General features: G+C 39.9%; 1 protein-coding gene across 3 annotated transcripts in view; it reads left to right on the forward strand.

The window, feature by feature from the left end:
* Positions 1 to 21,765, forward strand: part of tnikb (TRAF2 and NCK interacting kinase b) — a gene marked incomplete at both ends in the record, with an annotated part of 91,546 nt that overhangs the window by 50,400 nt on the left and 19,381 nt on the right. For 2 of the 3 annotated variants that reach the window (XM_079259402.1, XM_079259401.1), the window contains 9 exons: positions 993 to 1,289; positions 5,302 to 5,466; positions 7,181 to 7,423; positions 8,658 to 8,764; positions 8,859 to 8,974; positions 11,522 to 11,613; positions 11,844 to 11,867; positions 16,553 to 16,734; positions 20,717 to 20,831. In XM_079259402.1, the coding sequence (XP_079115528.1) occupies positions 993 to 1,289; positions 5,302 to 5,466; positions 7,181 to 7,423; positions 8,658 to 8,764; positions 8,859 to 8,974; positions 11,522 to 11,613; positions 11,844 to 11,867; positions 16,553 to 16,734; positions 20,717 to 20,831 (1,341 nt within the window). Of the gene's footprint in view, positions 1 to 992; positions 1,290 to 5,301; positions 5,467 to 7,180; positions 7,424 to 8,657; positions 8,765 to 8,858; positions 8,975 to 11,521; positions 11,614 to 11,843; positions 11,877 to 16,552; positions 16,735 to 20,716; positions 20,832 to 21,765 lie in introns of all 3 variants that reach the window. The other variant, XM_079259400.1, reaches the window with a different exon arrangement.

The following is a 21,765-nucleotide window of genomic DNA, read 5'->3' on the forward strand; positions in this document are numbered from 1 at the left end:
GATGCTTTTATGAGCTTCGTTATTCAGCCAATTTGGATCATTTCCCTTTTAACAGATTTAACAGAAGTGGGTTCTTACTTATTCACGGCGGCTAGTTTGCTCTTTGTTCATATTATTTTCAGTTCATATTATGATAATCTTTTATTAATCCTATATTATAATCTTTATTAATCTTCATGTACAAGTTAAAAAGTTATCCTCTGTAGGTGAGTGAGTATTAGTGTGTGCTGTTCAAATAACAGGAGAGCCACATTTTTACTGGTCCTTATATTTCAGAGAAGGACATTTCACATGCACCACTTGAGCTAATTCAACTAGCCATCCATTTATCTCTGTACCTGTTTTACATCAGTTCAGGTTAATATTCACACTTCCAGTCGATAAACAGTAAACTGATTGACCTGATGTGCAAATCTGTGGAAGGAAACAAGAAGCAGTTCAAGCTGCTGCAATGAAAACATGCAGAAATTTATGCAGAAAGGCCATAACACTCATGTTGTAAGGCAACAGACCTGATCAGATCATCATCAGTCGGCTTTTTATTCAAACCATATTTAGAAAATTTAGTATGTAGCAGATGTCATTGTACCATCAGTCAGTTTAAATTCCAGCTGTAATATGAAGGTAATCAATAATTACCTATAATAAGCATATATATGTCACCTAATGTGACACACTGTGGGACAGTTGGACCATTAGGTAGATATCAGAACATAAACATAGAAGATAACCTTGGGGTCTTCCTCAGATGAAGTTTTCTGAAGCCACTTTTTATCATTTTATATAAAACAAGCTTGATTTAAATCCCACCTTAGACTGATGTTACAAATATCTTCACATAATTCTTCTAAACACATAATTCGGCTTTTCGGGCAGATGTCATTGTACCATCAGTCAGTTTAAGGGACGCTCTCAGCTCGTCTGTGGACCTCTACAAGTGCGCCCTGTCAGCTTTTACCTGCTGTGTTGTTAACACTCGCCCTGCTCTTCAGGTGATGCGTCGAGCTCAGAGTAACTCTCCTCGCATCCCTCCAAAGAAATACCACTCCTTCAAAGAAGTGCGAGACGTCCACCATGACAACCTCCTCTTGCTCCCCGGATACAAGCCGAGCCGCCCCCCTTCATATCCCGCCCACGTCAGCCCCTCCAGAGATCATCTTCATGTGCCTCGAATCCGGATCACCTGCGTACCCGAACCGAACTACTCTGAGCCGGTGATGCGGCGGCAGAGCCCCGGCGGGAGTCCCACCAGGCTTCCCGACTCCAGGGGCCGCAGTCCAGGCCGTCGGGTCAGTCGGAAGATGAACAGCTGCTTTCTCGTCCTGCAGCCTGTCCAGGCTGCCTAATTAACCCTGGCTGCTGGAATCCTTTCCATTTTAATCTCTCCTAACAGCTTTGTCTCTCTAACCAGATGAACTCACATCTCTTAACTGGCCCCGGCACAAATCACCATGTGCCCTCATCTTTTTCTTTCCCTTTCGCTTCTTGATCTTAACACTTCCCATGAGGGTTTTATGACTCATTCTCTCTCTGGCTGGTCACGTCGCTGTGTTTTCTAAAACCGAGGCTAACTCCTGATACAGAAACGCTGACTCACCTCCAACATCTTGGATGAAGTCTGCATAAACCTCCCAGTTTAAACGCCAGAAAAGCTTGTTTGTCTGTAAGGAAGCAGCTCGAGCAGGACGACGCATGCTGCGTTTAAACTGTCTGTGTGATGGGTTTATAGCAACGAGGGGCACGTCAAACACTCCTCTTCAAGTTGTCCTTTCTTTAGTGTAATGTGAAGATTTGTAAATAAAACTATCAGAATAAGTGAGGATAAATGCCTTTACAACATCACTGGCATCACTAATGAAATACCTTGAAATTAGAAATTTAAACCTAAAATTGTCCTTCTGGTATGAACTAAGAGCTCCGTTCTGTTGTTATATTAACAAAAAAAATAAAAGTTTTATGCTGAATATAAAAGAAAACTAACTGATCAAAAATAGTCCCTTGCACCATAAAGGGTTAAAATCAATATGAATGTTAACTTTTACTCTTCAGCTCAGTCTGAACCCTCTTAGACTTTGTGTCATTTCCTCAGGAAGTCTTCAGGAGAAGTTTTCCAGCCTTCTTAAAAGACTTTCAGAAGCTCTTCTTTGGATGTTTCTGCCCTTCTGTTGTCTGTCCAGATGATCCCAGACTGCTTCAGTCATGCTGAGGCCTGATCTCTGCGGAGGATTCATCCTTCATTAGACCTTCTGCTACTGATTTTCAGTCCAGTTCTTGTGTCATGTGACACACCTCGGCCTTTCCCCCATGTTTCCCCTCCTGAAGAATGACTTCTCGATGGCCGTCCTTCCATGGAGACTATTTCTGATTAGACCCAGACGTATCTGTCAGGTCTTATATCAGGTCTTTGCTGGATATTTTTTTTATTTTTATGATTTCAGATCCTGCTCATCTGCTGTGGATAGTTTATTTGTCCTGGCACTTCTTGTTTTTGTCCACCTTCAGACCTTTATTGACCAAATGACCACATTTGATTACTTGGTTCTGACCAATAACTGCTGCATAACTTTTCTCATTTAGAATAAAGTATTTAGGATTTAAAGTCTTATAACAACCTCCAGTGTGACAAAAACACTCTTTTCTATTGCTGAAAATGTAAAGTGCCTGATAAACTGTGCACCATGCTGAAACACGCCAAGTATCACTCTGCAGGACTTTATATCTGTCTAAATATTATCTTTGGCATTTTGGGGGGATGGAATGAAAGAAATGAGTAAGAAAGCCAGTGCCTAAAAAAAACCTTTCAAAGACCTTTGAAAGCCTTGAGAAATATGATTTAAAATCACTTTACAGACATTAGGAGCAAGCCTTTCTGCTGAGAAGCTAGACAGAAGGAGATGAGGGCTGGATGGGGGCTTTTGCAGAATGTTGTAGCGTGTTGTGTGAGTGCTAAACTTCAGGTAAGACGTCTTCTGGAAATGCACCAGCTTCCTCTTCTTTAGATCATCAGTAAATCTTTCTCTCTCACAGCTTTTACTCTTCTATGGAACCACAGTTTTGCAGGTTTCTGACACTTTCTGGGCATAAAGGGTTCATTTTTACTTCTTCGGCTTTTCATACTTGATATAATATTGGACACATTAAAGACTATTTAAAGCTGCTTTTTCTTGCATGCAGGGCTCAGACTGGATCTCTAACAGGCACTAACGTCAGCTGACAAAACTCTTTTTCCTCTTCTAGGTTTCATTCTTATCACCTTTAATTCCTGGAGTTCAAACCTCTTGTTTTGTTTCATGTATAATTCACTGGATATAACATATTTAGTTACTGATGTGCTAAATGATTGTTACCTTTTAACATATGATCCTCTTAATGGTCCAGACTTCCAGTGTCAGCTCAGTAAAGTCTCTCCAGTGCATTTTATCAAAGAACATGCAGCTATGTGCTCCATATTTGAACTCAAGGCTCATTAAATCAAATCTTTAAAGCATTTCATGTAAACGCCCCCTCACACACAGGAACACACACACACACACACACACATTTAGGGCAGATCTGGAGGCCTGCCCCCTGGTGGCAGCTGGTAGACAGATGTAGGGCAGCTGCAGCTATATCAGTCTCCCTCCCTGTGGACGCCACACATGGAAACACAGTCTGTACAGAGAGGTCTACCCTCCTCTCAGCCTCCAGAGATGTCCCCTGAAGATTCAGGGGAAGAAATATTTCCATCACACACACATTCACACTGTTCTGCTCTAAAAATAGATGAGCAGCGTTTAGGAAGAGTTAACCTTTATAAAAGCATCGCAGTCGAAGTAAACCTCATCAGTGCCTGCAGATGGCATTTTTAGCCATGAAAAATCATCAGTAATAACACTGTTAGAAGTAAAATGTCCTGCTTCTGTAACCATTCAAGTCATTTTAGCATTCGTTCCCCTCAGTTAGTCCAAACAGGCCTCACTTTTATCGAGTACTCACACATAGTAATGTTCTCTTAACTTTTAAGAAACTAAATACTCCAACTTCCTCTTTACATTGTATTGTACTTCTTCCACAACCTTCCTATGGCTTGTATTTAGGTATTTCTGAGTTCAACAATAGGAACATTGTACAGAGGTTGACAGGCGAGGACCTAAATGCAATGATGTCATTAGATGTTACAAGGGGTAAATGTAAAGGTAAAGGTAAAGTCAAATATGCACAACATTATATATATATATATATATATATATATATATATATATATATATATATATATATATACATATATATATACATATGTAAAGGTAAAGTCAAATATGCACAACATTATATATATATATATATATATATACATATATATATATATATATATATATATATATATATATATATATATATATATATATATATATATATATATATATATATATATAAAATGTATAGTCAGATGGGAATTTTCTGGAAAAGGGAACTAAAAACTAAACATGATATTTGTAAGTGGCAACACATGATAATGAATGTATATGAATTTAAATATAAAGCAACAAATCAGTTGTATCATCTAAGAAAACATCACACCTTATCAATATTAATAAGCAGGGTTATAAAAGTATAAAATTACCCTAATTCTCATTTAGCCCATATTTTAATGTTAAAAGCAGAGTGCAGTAAATGGAATATAGTATTCAAATTTTATAAATAAAAGTGTATGTAATTCTGCAGATATACTGCTGATGTGTGGCAGATGGAAAATGACTAGAATATTAATAGGTTAATGCAGAATTAAATAATTTAAGGCATTATTTTTTTCTCAGACATGCCTACTTTGGTAATGGAAATGGACATAGTTATCCATACATCAGCTACTTTAAAATTATATGTTTGTATATGTATAAATAAGGGCTTAGTTATAACTAAGTAATTAAATGTAATGATGGCAATACAGAAATTAATTCTAATTCTTTTATATGTTTTAGATTAACTAAATATTTTTCTTTTATCCTCCTGTTTTTCTCCCTTGTCAGTGACACAGAATAAATAAAACAAATGCCTGTTTAAACAACAAAATAACGTGTCACTACATGAGTTATCAGAGATTAGAGAACACCACATATCCTGCAGTATGGTTCTATGAATATAATCCGTCCCCAATAGGTAGGAGATCCGTGTTAGCTTCTTTAAAAGTCCAGTATTTGAAGATGTCTCTGAAAGCAGCTGCAGATACAAACACACACATTAGAGGACAGTAGAAAGTCTGGACTACATGACTTCAAACACAGTCTCACTGCATGCTGTGTGACCGTAGTCTGATGTGTGCATCAGGTGGAGGAGCATTATAAGATGAACAGACAGACTTCTCCTGCGTTGCAGCACAAAGTTTCCAACCGGATCTCGGACCCTTCGCTGCCGCCGCGCTCAGAGTCCTTCAGCAGCGGAGGCATCCAGCAGGCCCGGACTCCACCCATGCACCGCTCTGTCGAACCACAGGTGAGCCCCGTCTGGCCTGCATGGTTCCTGTTGTTCTTTTTTTTTTAATGAAGTATTGAAGTGGAATTTGTGGGTCATAACTAAGTTCATTCAGCAGCGAAGGAGAGTTGACAAGCTGTGTTTGAGGCTGTAATTATGTGGTGCAAAGGTTGATCTCACAGGGGGTTAATAAAAAAACAGCAGTAAGGGACACTTTTTTGTGTTGAGAGCAGACGGGGGGGCGTGGCTTCCATCATGTTGAAAAACATGACACTAGAAAAGACCAGCCGAAAGTCATCTGTAATTCTCTAGAAGGACTCAGCAGATCGAAGCATTAAAGGATGAATAAAACAGATTTCATGACGCAAATACTAAAAAACAGGATTCAAATATTTGATATAAAACCATAAAAAAGATGTAGCATCTTTTTTCTTGCATAGGTATCTCGTGAATTTCTAATAAAAACAGTCTTTCAAAGGTGTTTTAGGTGTAAAATGAATAAAACTGGAGTAAATACATTCATTTCTGACATCAGCTGATTCATGTTCATTTATGTTGCAGCAAAACCATGAAGACTTTGTTTAAAAGACATTTTCATTTGAAATATATGTCACATGAACAAAATACTGTGTTAAATTATCTTATATCGTATTTGCTGATGGAGTTCATATTAACACAAAAAGTCAACTGTGAATACATTGAGATTATTATTGAGACAGGATTATTTAGTTTTGTAACTTGCATAATCTTATCTATGCCCTTTAAAATGTCCAATTACATTTAGATTTATATATTTATATATATTTATATTTACATGTCAGTAATGTCATACAAACAGCAGTTTATTACTTGTGATGTACATCCCATTGTTTGCATCATTATGCCTAATAATACATGGAAATACAGTCACTTTGACTGTGCGGTGGGTTTAAAAAGGGTGAAAACTCAAAGTGCAGCAGAGCAGATGTGTGATAAAAGTCGGAGCACATTATCTGCTACAGCCACCACAGGTCTAATATGAATGAAAATTAAGCAACTATAAGTAAAAACACATTTATACTCAATACTTGAATTTGATTGGCTCAGAACTCAGAAGCCTGAGACGTGAAGTCTGTGTTGTGTTGGACATACTGTCTTTGTGTCCTCTCGACTTCGTCCTGTTGCTCGAGTCCAGAAATTAATCTCTCAATTCCTTCAATTCAACCAGAGGAGACAGGCGGCTGCAGGAGGAGCGATAGGTCAGTGTTTCTGCTATCAAAGGAGGTGGGACATATAAATCCCACATTTTAAACGTAGGTTTTGGACTCTCCGCCTGGCATCAGCACACTGTCCATCCCAGTTCAGTTCTGATAGGTTGTCGGGATTTAATCTGGTTTAGAGGGGAGAAATGTGCAGGTTGTGGACGTCTGCTTACGTCTCTTATGCTTCTGTAGAAGGAGATGCAGAACCTGCAGGTTCAGCTTTTCTTTAGGTGTTTCTAACCGTAAAGACGTGGTTGTCTGAGAGCTCCGCTTTGCTTGGTTCACCTTTGTAGCCATGGAAACTGTTTTATAGACCTGTTGGAGGAGGGGTCATCCTCACAGCCCAAGGTGTACTTTTTCCTCCTCGTCACTCCTCCTGCATCAGCTCCTCTTGACTTGCTCCCTGATCTCATATGAATCCTGATCTTCCTCCTTGGCCTTGCCTGTTTCCTGCTCGCGCGCGTGTGTGTGTGTGTGTATGCGTGTGTGTTCAGATGGCCCACCTGGTGCAGGTGAAGAGTCACGGCCTGTCAGGCTCCCAGTCCCTGTACGACCCCCACGGTGTCTCCTCCTCCACCTCGGCATCGCCCTCCCCCTCCCGGCCTCCCATGCCCCGGCAGAACTCCGACCCCACTTCTGACACCCCTCCTCCCCCGCCTCTCTCCCGCCTGGCGCCCCCCCTCGACAAGCTGGACCGCAGCTCCTGGCTGCGGCAGGATGACGACATGCCGCCCAAGGTCTCTGCATGCTGCCACCTGTGTGTTTTTGCCTGTGTGTGTGTGTGTGTGTGTGTGTGCATGCATCTGTGACTTTGCTTCTGTTCTTTCTAGCCTCTGACTTTGTGATGCCAGCTTGTTTGATTGATTTTTTTTTCTTATGGGTTCTTTGTGTCCTTTGAGGTTTTTTTGTTTGCCTTTGTTTATTTTTAGAGGATGCGCTCTTGTCTGTGAACATTGATGCAAATCTCAAAATCCGCCAGCAATGTAGGTAAAGGAATTTGTATCTGTTGGGGGAAAAAACGCAGTTAGTTTGATTTATTTATTTATCTGGTTGAATTTATCTATGGAATCAGATTGGTTTCAGAATCTCCAAGGGCAAAACTTTTTAAAACTCAAGCAAAAAACAACAACCAAAACTAAAACCAAAACCAAAACTTTCTAAAATTTAAAATAAATTATCTCAAAATCAAAAATGATCAATCATCATGAAAACTATTAGGCTTTTATTTGGTTAAATTGAATAGTTTTGTTTGCAGCTTCCTCTTCCTCTTTCTCTCTTCCTGCTATTTTGGTTGCACTTCACAGTCTTTGGTTTTGATTCACGATTATTTGGTTAATTTCTGACACAAACCTTTCATGGGCGGGCTCTTTTCAGGGGCGCATTCCGATTGGCTGGTGAGTTTTTGAGTGACAGAAATGAAACCAAACAATCGTGAATCAAAACCAAAGACTGTGAAGCACAACCAAAATAGCGAGAAGAGAGAAAGAGGAAGAGGAAACTACAAACAAAACTACTCAATTTAACCAAATAAAAGCCAAATAGTTTTCATGATGATTGATCATTTTTTATTTTTAGATCATTTATTTTACTTAAGTTTCAGGAAATTTTGGTTTTAATTTTTGGTTTTTTTCTTGAGTTTTAAAACATTTTTCTTGGAGATTCTGAAACAAATCTGATTCCATATTTCTCCTGTTACTGTAGCCAGCATCGCATATCTATATTAATTTTTTCACACTCTGGCTGAAGCTTACAAGTTTAAGTGCTTCAGTGTGAAAAAACCCAAATTCAATCAGTAAAAGTTACAAAAGGTTAGAAATAACAACCTGAGCGGATCCAGCAAGTCTCCAAGTCAGGTCGCATTCAGCTCAATGACCCTTGAAATATGAATTTAGCTTTGATTTACTTCCTCTGAGGAGTATTTCTTCATGTTTTGCACCTCTTGAGACTGTTCTGACAGAAGATGTTTTTCAGGTTCCTCAGAGGACAACGTCCATTTCTCCTGCTTTGGTCAGGAAGAACTCTCCTGGAAACGGTCCTGGACTTGGTCCTCGGGCCGGAGCTCACCTCATACGGGCCAGGTACGCTCACGCAAACCCAGCTCTGATGTCAAACTGATGGGATTTCACCAGTCTCCTTCATGTATGAGACGGCGCTGAATTTGTGTTGCTGCAGCAACCCTGACCTGCGGAGGACAGACATCACCGTGGACGCTCCTCTTAAGAGGACGAGCAGCGGCAGCTCCTCCAGCTCCAGCACCCCCAGCTCCCAGGGAGGCTCGAACGAACGGGGTGAGCACGTCCATCCTCACCTGACTGAGTCTTAAAGTCAGTCTGATCCTTCGAACAGCTGGTTCAGAAGTCAGGACTGAACAGAGTCCAAAGCCAACATGGCGTACAACCTCGTCACTGGTGCCCCACTACACAAAACTAAAGAATAAAAAGTAACTGAAGTTATAAACAGCATTTATATGAAGCAGCCAGTAATTTTAGAGTAAATAGTTTATAAAAAAGAAGTGAAATTGCAAACATTCAACTTTAAAAAAAAATGTTTCTAGAAATTCACACGGATATAACTTGATATATCTGCTGATTTTAAATATAACATATGTATCTAGTTGGTATATTTCCTTATAAACAGACTACTAATGGACATTTAGTGGTTAACATTCAGTCCTAAATGAATAAGTAGATCAAGAGTAGACTTTTGGGTTACTGTTGATCTTCACAGACTTACAAAATGCGCCTGCAGATGGTAAAAAATAAGACGAATAATTAGAAAAATGTTTTGTTCATTCAGCTGATGCAAAGAAATAATGAGAACACATGGTTACACAAAGAAAAATTAAATCTTGTGAAGGTTGTGAAACAAACCTTTTTTTTAAAAAAAAAAACCCAAAAAACCTTGAAATATAAAAGTAAAGCAGAAAACAAGTGAAGTTTTTTTCCACTGATGAGGTCGTAATAAAAGATAATAAGAAAAACATGAATAACAGGGAATCCATGACTACGTTCCTTTTCATCCCACTCCTTTCCTCTTCTGTTAATACTCATCACTTAAGAGCTTCTTCCTCTTTAGTTTGAACCCCTGCTAAGACGACTTGCCGCAGCAGAAGATGGCACAGTGTGCCGCCACTCGTATCAGCTACAGGAACAACCAGAGCTGATCTTCCCTTCAGCAAATGACTGTGCTTTCACACATTTCTCCATTTGTCACTTTTGCCCTTTAAAAAAGAGTTCTGCACTTTGCTCAAATTCCAAAAGTACTTTGCAAAAATTAAATGATCTAAAATCCCAGATTAACAACAAATCCATTCTTTACATTAAGATCTACTAACATTTGGATGTTTTGTCTTTGTATAAATGTCCTTACCTGTCAAAATACCCCTTCATTTTCATTTATCTCCACTCTGTCTTCCCAAATATACACTCACCTGCTATTTTACTAGGTTTACCTTACTAGTAGCAGGTTAGACCACTTTTTCCTTCAGAACTGCTTTAATTGTCGGTATCAGACTCAACAAGGAGCTGGACACATCCTTCAGATAGTTTTCTCCTCATTAACATGAAGCGTCACACAGTTGCTGCAGATTTGTGCTCAAGTTCTGTTGGACTGGGATCTGGTGTCTGGAGACCAGTGGATTACAGTGAAATCATTTTCACTTTTAAAAACCAGTTGAAGATGATGTGAGCTTTGTGACATGGTGCATCATCCTGCTGGAAGTTTCCATCAGAAGATGCTACACTGTGCTCAGAAAGGGATGGACATGGTCAGCAGCAGGACTCAGGTAGGCTGTGGAGGTTAAACCATGTCATACTGGTACTAATGGGACCAAAATGGGACAAAAAAATCTCCCCCCACCATGACACCATCTGCAGCTGATTGAACTGTTGTTAAAAGGCAGGATGGATCCCAGGGCCGGATTAAAAGTGTGTAGGCCCCTGGGCCCAGAAGGTCCCACGGCCACCCTTCCCCATCGCAACATTGTGAAAATTGTGAGTGATACACCCTGAAACGACATTTCTAACATCTCTCAGCCAGTGGTACCAGTAGCAATAAACTAGAAACTGTGGTGTAACTCTCTGGCTTTTATTTACATTTTGTTTCATGTCCAAACTGCTGGTCTTTGCCTCACATGGGCCCCAAATGGAAGTGGGCCCCTGGGCCTGTGCCCATAATGCCCAGTAGATAATCCGGCCTTGATGGATCCATGTTTTCATGATTTTCCACTAAATTCTGATCCCACCATGTGAATGTGGAGCTGAAATGGAGACTGACAGGAGTGGCACCCGGTGTGGTCTGCTGAAGACCATTTCCTTCCAGGCTGGACGTGGTGTGTGTTCAGAGACCATGTTCTGTATATCTTGGGTGGAACCAGCGCTTATTGAACTTCCTGTTGGCTTTCTATCATCTCCAACCAGTCTGCCCATTCTCTTCTGACCTCCTACATCAACATTTATATTGTTATATTGATATTTTCTCTTCTTCAGACCCTCTCTGTGAAACACTACAGATGGATGTGTGTGTGTGTGTGAAAATCCCAGTGAACACTCAGACCAACAACATGCAACATTCAAAGTCACTTAAATCTAATTTCTTCCTCGTTCTGGCGCTCAGTTTGAACTTCAGCAAGTCGTCTTCACAACGTCTGCATGATTAAATGTATTGAGTTGCTGCCATGTGATTGGCTGATCAGCCATTTCTGTTAACAATATAAATATGTTTTCCTTACCTGGCGCCATCACTCATGCGGTTTGTGTGGGTTGAAAGGTAGGATTTCCCTTGGATGCTGATCTGCATCTTGATCTGTGTGTGTGTGTGTGTGTGTGTGTGTTCAGGTAATTCAGCTGCTAAAACTGAGGGCTCGACTCTTTCCTCCCACGACGCCAAAGACGACGGCAGAGAGGTGACACGACCCAGCAGGCCTGCAGTGAGTACACACACGCTGGTCCTTCCCACAAGCAAACACACACTTAACGTGAATCCATCCGTCTGTGTTTGTCACTCACTAAAACTCAGTACAGTAAAGGTCACACAACAAATAACAGGTACACACACAGCGAAGGCTTGTCTCTGAAACTAACCACGATGCTGTGCATTCTCACTCTGCCTGTCTCTCCTCTCATCCTGTCCTCCATCTTTCCTTCCATCGTCCGTCAGAGCTATAAAAAAGCTGTAGACAAGGTCAGTGATGTTTCTCCTCCTTCTATCTCGCACCATCCCTCTTATCTTATTTGTGTCCTGTGTCTTTGTTTGTCTACACACTCGCTCTCGTAGTTCCTGCTGCAAAGTTTCACATTTGTAAAAAATTTTTTAAAAAGTTTGATTTGCAAATTAGATCCTTATCTTCCTAAACCTGCCCTAGAAAAAGTCCTCCACCTGCTCATTATGTCCCGTTTAGATTATTGTAACTCTCTTTATTTTGGCGTTGATCCATTAACTTTGCACCGACTGCAGCTTGCAGCTCGGTTACTGATCACATCACCCCTGTGCTCGCTTCTCTGCACTGGCTTCCAGTTAGTTTTAGGACCCAGTACAAGATTTTATTGATTGTTTTAAAGCCTTAAATCGGGGGTGTCCAAGTCCAGTCCTGGAGATCTACCATCCTGCAACCTTCAGATGCAACCCCTGTCCAGCACAGCTGAGTCAAACAGCTGAATTCCTCTTCTGCATGTCATTCAGCTCTGCAGAGGCCTGCTAACGAGACACTTATTTAATTCTGGTGTGTTGGAGAAGGGTTGCACCTAAAAACAGCAGGATGGTAGATCTCCAGGACCGGACTCGGGCACCCCTGCCTTAAATGGTTCGGCTCCCTCATATCTGTCAGAGTTGTGACATCAACACACTCCAGCCAGTACTCTTAGGTCCTCTTCTCAACTTTTACTCAAGGTCCCATTGGCCAGATTAAAATCCAGGGGTGATAGAGCCTTTTGCTTTATACATAAACTTCAACTTGAACTTGATCATCATAGAACTAAAACATCATAGATGGCACGTTAATATTCTGCCATCAAACCAGAAAGCCCTCCAGTAAACCTTTTCGCTCCATGAGAAATGATTAAATAACTTGGAAACACTCTGAGTGTTTCAGGAAGATCTTTTTACTTCTCGTTGTCTGATGGATGAAGTGGTGGTCAGATAAACTAAAATAAACTAATGTTATGGAAGATGCAAGACATCATCCCGTGTTGCGACGTGAGATTGTGCACTAAGTATCTTTGAAGGCCTTCTGAAAAGCTGTTCTCTTTTCTCTTCGTTTCCAAAATGATCATTTCATTCAGCTTGTTATCTTCAGTATCAATCACTTAAAGAATTGTCTTTAAATTCTCCACATTTTCCATATAAAAAAGTTCTTTTACATGATTTAAAACTGTCATCCGCACCTCAAACCCATGTGTCCCCCTCCTGTGTGTGGTGGAAGATGCTGCAGTGTTTTCTTCTTGTATCAGACAGGAAGTTGTTGTTACTGTAGGACTCAGATCTTCCTGATGTCACCTCAGACGCCTCTACTCATCATCCACAATCACACTATCTCTCTTTCTTCTTCCATTTTACCGTTCCTCTTTTTCTTATCAGGAGGAGTTGGTAAGATAACCCCTGTACCCTCCACCAGCCTCCGCACAGCTCCCCCCACTCTGTCCACCTCCTGTCTCCTACATGTAGCTGCTCATGTGCACAAAGTCCCAGCAGTGATATTTAAATTGTTGATGGTCGCTTGTGTTTTTGCTGTGATGCATCAGTGCAGCCGCCATATTGCTCAGGTCCTGCAGGGAGTCCTGTTTATCTGACAGGTCAGGAGGAAAATGATATGATACAGTATGATACAGAAACCAGTTTTCCTTCTGCTTCCTTTATAACAAATGTCAGAAATCAGAGATCCAGATGATGTAGTTGGAGAAAAAAAAAAATCAAAACTTGAGGTTGATTCACAAATAAAATGTACTTTATAGTAATGTATTTCTCATAGTTTCAATTTCTAATAAATGTTTGAAAGATTTATTATATTTTTAATAGTTTTGGATTGAAGGAATTCAAACTCACTTTTTTTTTTATTAACCTCATTTTTAAATAACTGGAGGCTTAAAAAAGGAACAATATCTAAATATAAAAATGCAAAAATATAGTTTAGTAATATAAGACACTGTTTTTTCATTTAATTGAGTTTAAGAAAGAAAAATCAAACAAATAGGTCCTGGACAAATTAGAGCACTTTTCTGTTGAACAGTGGGAGAAAATACCTGTCAACAGGTGCAGAAGTCTGACTGAGTGGAACAGAAAACACCTGACTATATATATATATATATATATATCTATATATACATTTATGGAAAATGCAATATGTTCATGCTACAGTGATATAATATCATAAAAGTAAGACATTTAAGTAGAAGGATGCACTACTGATTTCCTCATCTCAAAAAATTCATTCAACACAAAAGGTAACAACAATGGTAGTTACACCACAACAAAAAATGTGAACGTCTCAATATCTCGTCATGTGCCCTTGAGCATCAATTACAGCTTGACAACGACGTCTCATGCTGTTCACAAGGCAACTTATTGCCTGCTGAGGCATGGCATCCCACTCTTCTTGAAGGGCAGCCCTCAGGTCATTGAGGTTCTGGGGTGCAGGGTTTCGAGCCTCTACACGACGGCTCAGCTGATCCCACAGGTTTTCAATGGGATTCAGGTCTGGAGAGACTGCAGGCCGTTCCATTTGAGGTACACCAGTCTCCAACAGCCGTTCCCTGATGATGCGGCCTCGATGAGCAGGAGCATTGTCGTCCATGAAGATGAAATTAGGCCTGTGTTGTTCATGTAGGGGCACAATCACTGGATTAATGATGTTATTCAGGTAGGATGGGCTTGTCACTGTACCATTCACAAAGTGTAGGGCAGTTCTGTACCAAGTGGACACCCCTGCCCACACTGTAACACCGCCACCACCAAAAGCTCGCCTGGTGACAACAGTGGCTGATGCATAGCGCTCTCCCTGACGTCTCCAACATCGTTGCCGGCCATCATTTCTGCTCAGTGTGAATCGACTTCCATCAGAGAACAGCACTGAGGCCCACTGGTTCCTCGTCCAGCGTAAATGCTCCCTGGCCCATGCAAGACGATGATGCCTGTGCCTGGTGGTGTGGTCAGGTACCCGTGCAGGTCGTCTAGCACGCAGACCACGCTGATGGAAACGGTTTGGAATGGTCTGACGTGACACTTGGGTGCCTCTCACCTCTCTTAAACGTGCCTGGAGTTGAGTGGCATTTATCATCCTGTTTCTCAGGGCAGTGTTCACAATGTAGCGGTCATCAGCACGGGATGTGGCCAAAGGACGTCCACTTCTAGGCCTTTCTGTTCTCCATATCTCTGTTGCAACAGATATATCTAAGCTATATATATATCTAAGCTTATATATATATATATATATATATATATATATATATATATATATATATATATATATATATATATGTATATACACACACATATATACATATATACAGTTGTGCTCATATTTATTCAAACCCATTCATTAAAGAAGGAAAAAAACAGCTGCCTGTAAAATAAGATGAAATGACTAAAATAATAATAGATCAAAATTTTATGAAAATCATCCCATTATTTTCGAATTCTGGTGTATGTATATATATATATATATATATATATATATATATATATATATATATATATATATATATGTGTGTGTGTGTGTGTGTGTGTGTGTGTGTTTATATAGAGAGAGAGAGAGATTAGAGGATTTTTATGAGGCTTATTTTTATAAAAATCCTTCTTTTTTCTTTATTAGCTTTTTATTAAACTTGTTTTAGAGAAATACTTTGAATGATTTTGTTTCTTATATTATTTTGTCATCATTTATTTTCCCATTTTTCGCATTCTAGCTGATTAAATTGCATTTTCAGTGTGATGTCCTCATGTAAACCCACTTAGTCAGATTTCTGCAGCTTTCTGAACAGCTAAAGTCTTGTTTGTAAAGCTGAAATTAAAGCAGACAGAAATGAAATGTCTTTCATCTGAAACCGTCTCACGTCAAGCCGACACACAGTTAAATCTAACATATTCAGAGGAGAAGAGTGTCACTTCCAAATCCTTAAATAGATTATCCACAGCAGCACAGAAGTCTGACATTTTCTGCTGGATTACCTTCTGCAACCTGCAGTATGGCGACAGGACTGATGCATTGCATGAGCTGACTGAAGCGCGCGCGCGTGTGTGTGTGTGTTTTTATCTGTGGCTGCTGTGAAATGTGACAGAGGCTGAATTTGAAGTGTTTTGAACTTTAACACTGAGGCATGGCGATGTCTGTACATCGACTCTCCTGCTCTCCCCGTTTTCTCCTCCTGCTCGCTGCCCTCGTCGTGACGGAGACTCAGTCATGTGGCAGAAGTTTAACTTACTAACAACATGCATGAACCTGTTTGGCTGTTACTTTGTGTGTGTTTGTGTGTTCAGTCACAAACAGATTGATAACTTGACAGATTTGCTTCAGTTTTGCTGCAGTTGGAGACATCGTGAGGTTCCAAACACACCCAATCTTAAATTTGATGTTTATTTATTCATTTATTTTTTTAATAAATCTGCGCCCAGCGAAGTGTAAAACTCCACTCGCTTTATGAAACTCTTCATGAGCACTGTCATGTCAGCCTAAAATCAATAGAAAAGTCAGTCTTACGTCACTTCCAGACTTTTCCAGCAGCTGATGAGTAAAGAGCTTCTACAGATGGATAGATCTCTTCCAGCCTAAAACAGGCAGAACACTTTGAATTTATTAATTATTACCACTAATTTAATCAAAATCTTGGAGAGTTTCTATTTCATCGGTGTGTGATGGTGGAGTTCTCATCCTCCAGGATCTGACGGCTCTGGCCAAGGAGCTGAGAGAGCTGCGACAGGGAGAGGAGACCAGCCGCCCGCCGGTCAAAGTGACGGATTACTCGTCATCCAGCGAAGAGTCCCACAGTAGTGAGGATGAGGAGGGAGAAGGTGGAGCGAATGATGGAACGGTGGCTGTCAGCGACATACCGCGCATTATGTGAGTGATGCATTGCTGGATTCAGCAGCAGCTTTGTCTCCAACTGAGAATAAGAAGTTTTTAATGGAGGAGGAAAGTCTTTTACATACTGGTGGTGATGGAGTCTTCAGCACGTGCATCAGGTTGTCCAGGAGTCTGTCACCTCAGTTGCTTAAAGCAACTTTTCAATTAAAACTTACATAATTTTTTCTAATTTCACTGCTTTCATCCCTTATTTTATCATTTCCTTTTTTCCTTGTAACTATTTTATTTCAAAGGTTTAAATGTCAGGACAATAAACACTGTTAATGTTTAATAATGTCGTGGAAAGAAGGTTTAATCATTTCGGTTTTAAAAGTATGCACAAACAGCATGCCATCATAACAGCTTAATATATTTTATTCTTCTTTCCAGTAGATGGCTATGTGGAGGAAATGACGCTTCATGAAGCTCTTAGAGTAAACCAAGTTAGTGAAATGCTTCAATGCTTCATGAGGCTTTAGCCTACCAGAGGTGGCAACTCCTGGTCCAGAAAGTAGAAGTCCTGCCATGTTTCTGGATCTACCTGTACATTTAGAACAGGTGTTTTTACTAACACGCTCGTTTACCTGGTAAATAAACTCATTAAATTCAGCTAGTTTGGTGACTGGTCGGAACAGCTGCCGGACAGGACTTTTACCTTCTGGACCAGGAATGGCCACCTCTGGTCATATTTCAGAGTTTAAGACTTCCTTTTCAACTCATGATAGTTTTAAATCATTGTGAAATTTAGCTGATTTTCTAATCATCATACAGAGAATCCAGTAGCTAGTGCCTACTGGCTTCTTCTGTTTTTGGTACTTTTATAAAGCGTCATTACTGACCAAATTCTTTCTGTTCAGAAAAAAATAAAATCTTAAATTACGCAGCAAAACACTGGAAAAAGGTTAGCTAGAGTCTTCCATCGGTTGTCTATAAATTACACTTTTTAGTTGTTTGTGATAGAGGTTGTCGCAGTTTTTGTAAATTCCTGCTTATCCAAGATTTCAACAGTTTAGAAGTTCGCTGTTGTTCTGGTTGGATTTTCCTCTTTATGAAGCTCCGTGCATTGTCAAGCAGACATGGATGTAAACTAAACCTTGTTACATCCTCCACGAGAATCTCGAGGCTGCAAGAACAAGAAAAAAACTTCTTTTTCGTCAGGTCCATCCATCCTCCAGGAGAAGCAGGTCTGCAGCGGGGAGGGGTCACTGCGGGGGGGGATGGTGTCTGCTTTATGTGCCATGAACCCGGTTGTTACCTCCACCATGGAGGTTGTTTTCCCCGGCGTCTTTTTGCTTAAGATAACTTAAAAGGTTACGGAGGGATTTTATAAATATTTCAAGAGTTGTTGGAAATGTAAAAATGAAGAACTGATTAAATCCTGGTGGTGATCCGGATCACCGTTTGGATCCAGGAATGTTTTAAAAGGTTTCTTTAACATTGTGCTTGGCGGAGGTTTCCGCTCTCCGAGTTTCTAGTTTCATATTTAACGAGCAACTTCGTCCGCGGCAGGGCGGGTCGTGCACGCGGCAGGGCGGGTCGTGCACGTGGCAGGGCGGGTCGTGCACGCGGCTCGGTCCGAGTGTTTTGACGCCACATGTTAAAATGTTCGTACTTTCTCACCACCTCGATCAGCTGTTTTATCAAAACAATCCGTTTTAGCCAAAACAGCAAACACACGGAAGCAGCAACTCCGCTTCATGCTTTCTCCGCGTTAACCACGCCCACCTCACATGTCCGACCAATCACACGATACTTCTCGGAACCCCGCAAGAAAAAACTTCTGCCAGCCCGACGTGTCGAGAACTGTCTTCAAACACGTCCGCGAGAACAAAATGACGTCATTTTCTTCTCGGAGCCTCAAGAACAAGAAGAAAGTTCTGGCTTCTTGTGGAGGATGGAACAAGCTTAAGTCCAGTCAGTTACAAGGTCTGCAGAATGAAGTCCACATCATCCTGTTGAACTAACATTTATACCACTCTGATAGTCGCACATAGCTTCAAAATCTCAAAATCCATCCCAGCGTCAGCGTTGATGTATGACCAGCTCGCTGTGTAACGCAGGTTACGTTGCTGAATGCGGTTGAAGACTGTATTGATTATTGTATCATGATGGTTTCTCCTCTAATGCTGTCTGAGGTCTCAAAGGTCTCAAACATTTAACAGTAGTTTCTGCTCTTTACACTCTTAAGATTTCCCTGAACTCCCTGAATCTTTTCATGATATTATTCTCTGAAGGTGCTGAAAGACCAAAGTTCTTTATAATCTTTTCTTTCCATTAATGGAGTTTGGCACAAAGCAGTGAGTCGTGACCTGCTGTTGCTCTAAAGGACTGTGGATGAATTCATACCAGGAAATCTGAAAGACCCGGTGCAATTTGGGACACAGTGAGGAGTGCAATATTTTTCCAGTCAGTTTGCTTTCATACTGAACATACTGAAACAAACTGGACTTTTTAAGCCACTGGCTGCCAAAGACTTCTTTTGGTGTCATTTTTGCAGTTTGTGTATATGTGAAGCTGGTTTAGCCAGGCACACTAAAACGGCTCAAAAATCTAGGGTCACATGTAGGCCACAATGCCCTTTGCACTGCAGTTTGCTTCCTGTATTTCATTCACTTTACCCAGAATTCACTTCTTTGATATAAATCAGTGTTACAAGGGTGGAGGTGTGGACCCAAATGCAGGACTGGAGGCAGGAATGCTAAATCTAGATGTTTATTCCAGAAAACTTGACACAGGATCACAGGAAGCAAACAAAATGAACCCGAAAACAGAACTGAAACCAAGGGCTATAAATACTGGGAAACCAAAAAAAGACACAGGTGTAGTGAATGACCTGAACAAGACCAGGTAAACTTAATGACCTAAACAGGGAACATTACAACATAAGACAGGAAACCAAAACTGAGAAAAATGCATGAAATGTCACATCATGACACAGAGTTTTTTTTTTTTTGTCTATCCAAATGAAGTAGATTTTCTGGGTCAGTGCTTGTTTTATACCTAATACTGACACCCTCACCGGCAACCTTTAATCTGCTGATTAAATTGAAATTTAAAAATTTCTCAACTTTTACAAGAAATGAAAGTTGTCATTACCTCTACTAAACAAAGTAAAATAAATTGAAAAAAAAACAAAACAAACAAACTTGTTTTATACCTAATCCTGACACCCCCACCCATCACCTTTAAATTTGCTGATCGGGAAACTCTCCACATTTTCAAAATTTCTCAACTTTTACAAGAAATGAAAGTTGTTATTACTTTTACTAAAGAATGTAAAATAAATTTTTAAAAAAAACAAAACTATTTTTATACCTAATCCTGACACCCTCACCGATCACTTTTAATCTGCTGATTGGGAAACGCTCCACGTTTTCAAAATTTCTTAACTTTTACAAGAAATCAAAGTTGTTATTACTTTTACTAAAGAATGTAAAATAAATTTTAAAAAAAAAACAAAACTATTTTTATACCTAATCCTGACACCCTCACCGATCACTTTTAATCTGCTGATTGGGAAACGCTCCACGTTTTCAAAATTTCTTAACTTTTACAAGAAATCAAAGTTGTTATTACTTCTACTAAAGAATGTAAAATAAATAGAAAAAAAATATAAACAAACTTGTTTTATACCTAATCCTGACACCCTCACCGATCACCTTTTAATCTGCTGATTGGGAAATGCTCCACGTTTTTCAAAATTTCTCAACCTGTACAGGAAATGAAAGTTGTTATTACTTCTACTAAATAAAGTAAAATAAATAGCAAAAAATAAACACTTTAAATAGAAATAAGAGCGATTTCTTATCAATTTACAGTTACATTTAAACATCTGACAGCAAAGCAACAACTAATAACTTTGATGATCATAGATGTTAAAGAGCATTTAGGTCTACTCTTGTTCTGAAGTTTTTCCTGATTTACAAAACAAAGAACAGCAGTGAAGATTATTGTTACAAGTTTTACTTCTGTTTTTAAGGCCTCCTGCTAGTCAAAGTACCAACGAGTCTTTCAGCATGATTGGAGGCCACAACGACGATCACAGCAACCTGTATGGAAACAGCTCCCAGGACAGCACCCTGATGATGCGTGAGGTGAGACAAAGTCCTGCAGTTCTGAACTCTGACCTTTACTTAATCCCTCCCTGCTGACTCCACAGAAACATCATCCCTGCATGGCTGGACGTGGAAACACACTCAGTGACACACAAAGAGAGTTGATGTGATTGTTTGCTGATTAGGCTTTGACCGCATACATGCCAGATTTTATCCACATGAAGTCGAACACAATCAGTGAATAAAGAAGTTTGTATGTATGTTTAGTTTCTTTACAGAGTGCCAAAGTGCTCATCACTTTACATTTTTGTTAATAAAAAAATAACTGACATCTCAACAAGAAAAGCTTAATAAGAACTGTAGGCATAATCAAATAGTTTGTTGTTTATCACATTAAATACATGAAATGATTTATAATTAGGAGGAAAACCTGCAACTAAACACATTTTTCTCACTTTAATAACAGTAACTGAAATTATTGCAGATTTTATTTTATGAACTCATTTTAGTACAATAAATCACACATTTAATAAAAAGTGAGAAAACATGCAGAAGAATTGTGTGGAAAAACAAAGTTAACTCTTGCTGCTTCTATAGGAATTAAAGAAAGTAAATACAGCCAGATTCTGCTGATCAGGAGCAATTGATTAACTGACCGTTATCAGTGTGAACAGCTCTATAAAAGCGTTTTGGCAGATTTCTGCAATGTGGCATTAAGTTGTATGTCAACACGTGCCACAGAAAGATTTCAGCAACGATTTTAGAGAAGCAGCTGTTGCTGCTGATCAATCTCTGAAGGGTAATTAGGTCATTTCGCAACTATTTGGAGTCCATCATTCAATATTGAGAAAGTTTATTACCAAGAAGAAATCATTCATGATGTCAGTCTTTCTGGGAGTGGAAGCACCGACAGGTTCGGTCCAAGGTCAGACCATGCTGTCAGAACAGAGCTGCAACTTTTACAGGCTTCTGT

This window comes from Telmatherina bonti (genome assembly GCF_933228915.1).
Source record: "Telmatherina bonti genome assembly, chromosome: 20".
NCBI classification, from domain to species: Eukaryota; Metazoa; Chordata; class Actinopteri; order Atheriniformes; family Telmatherinidae; genus Telmatherina; species Telmatherina bonti.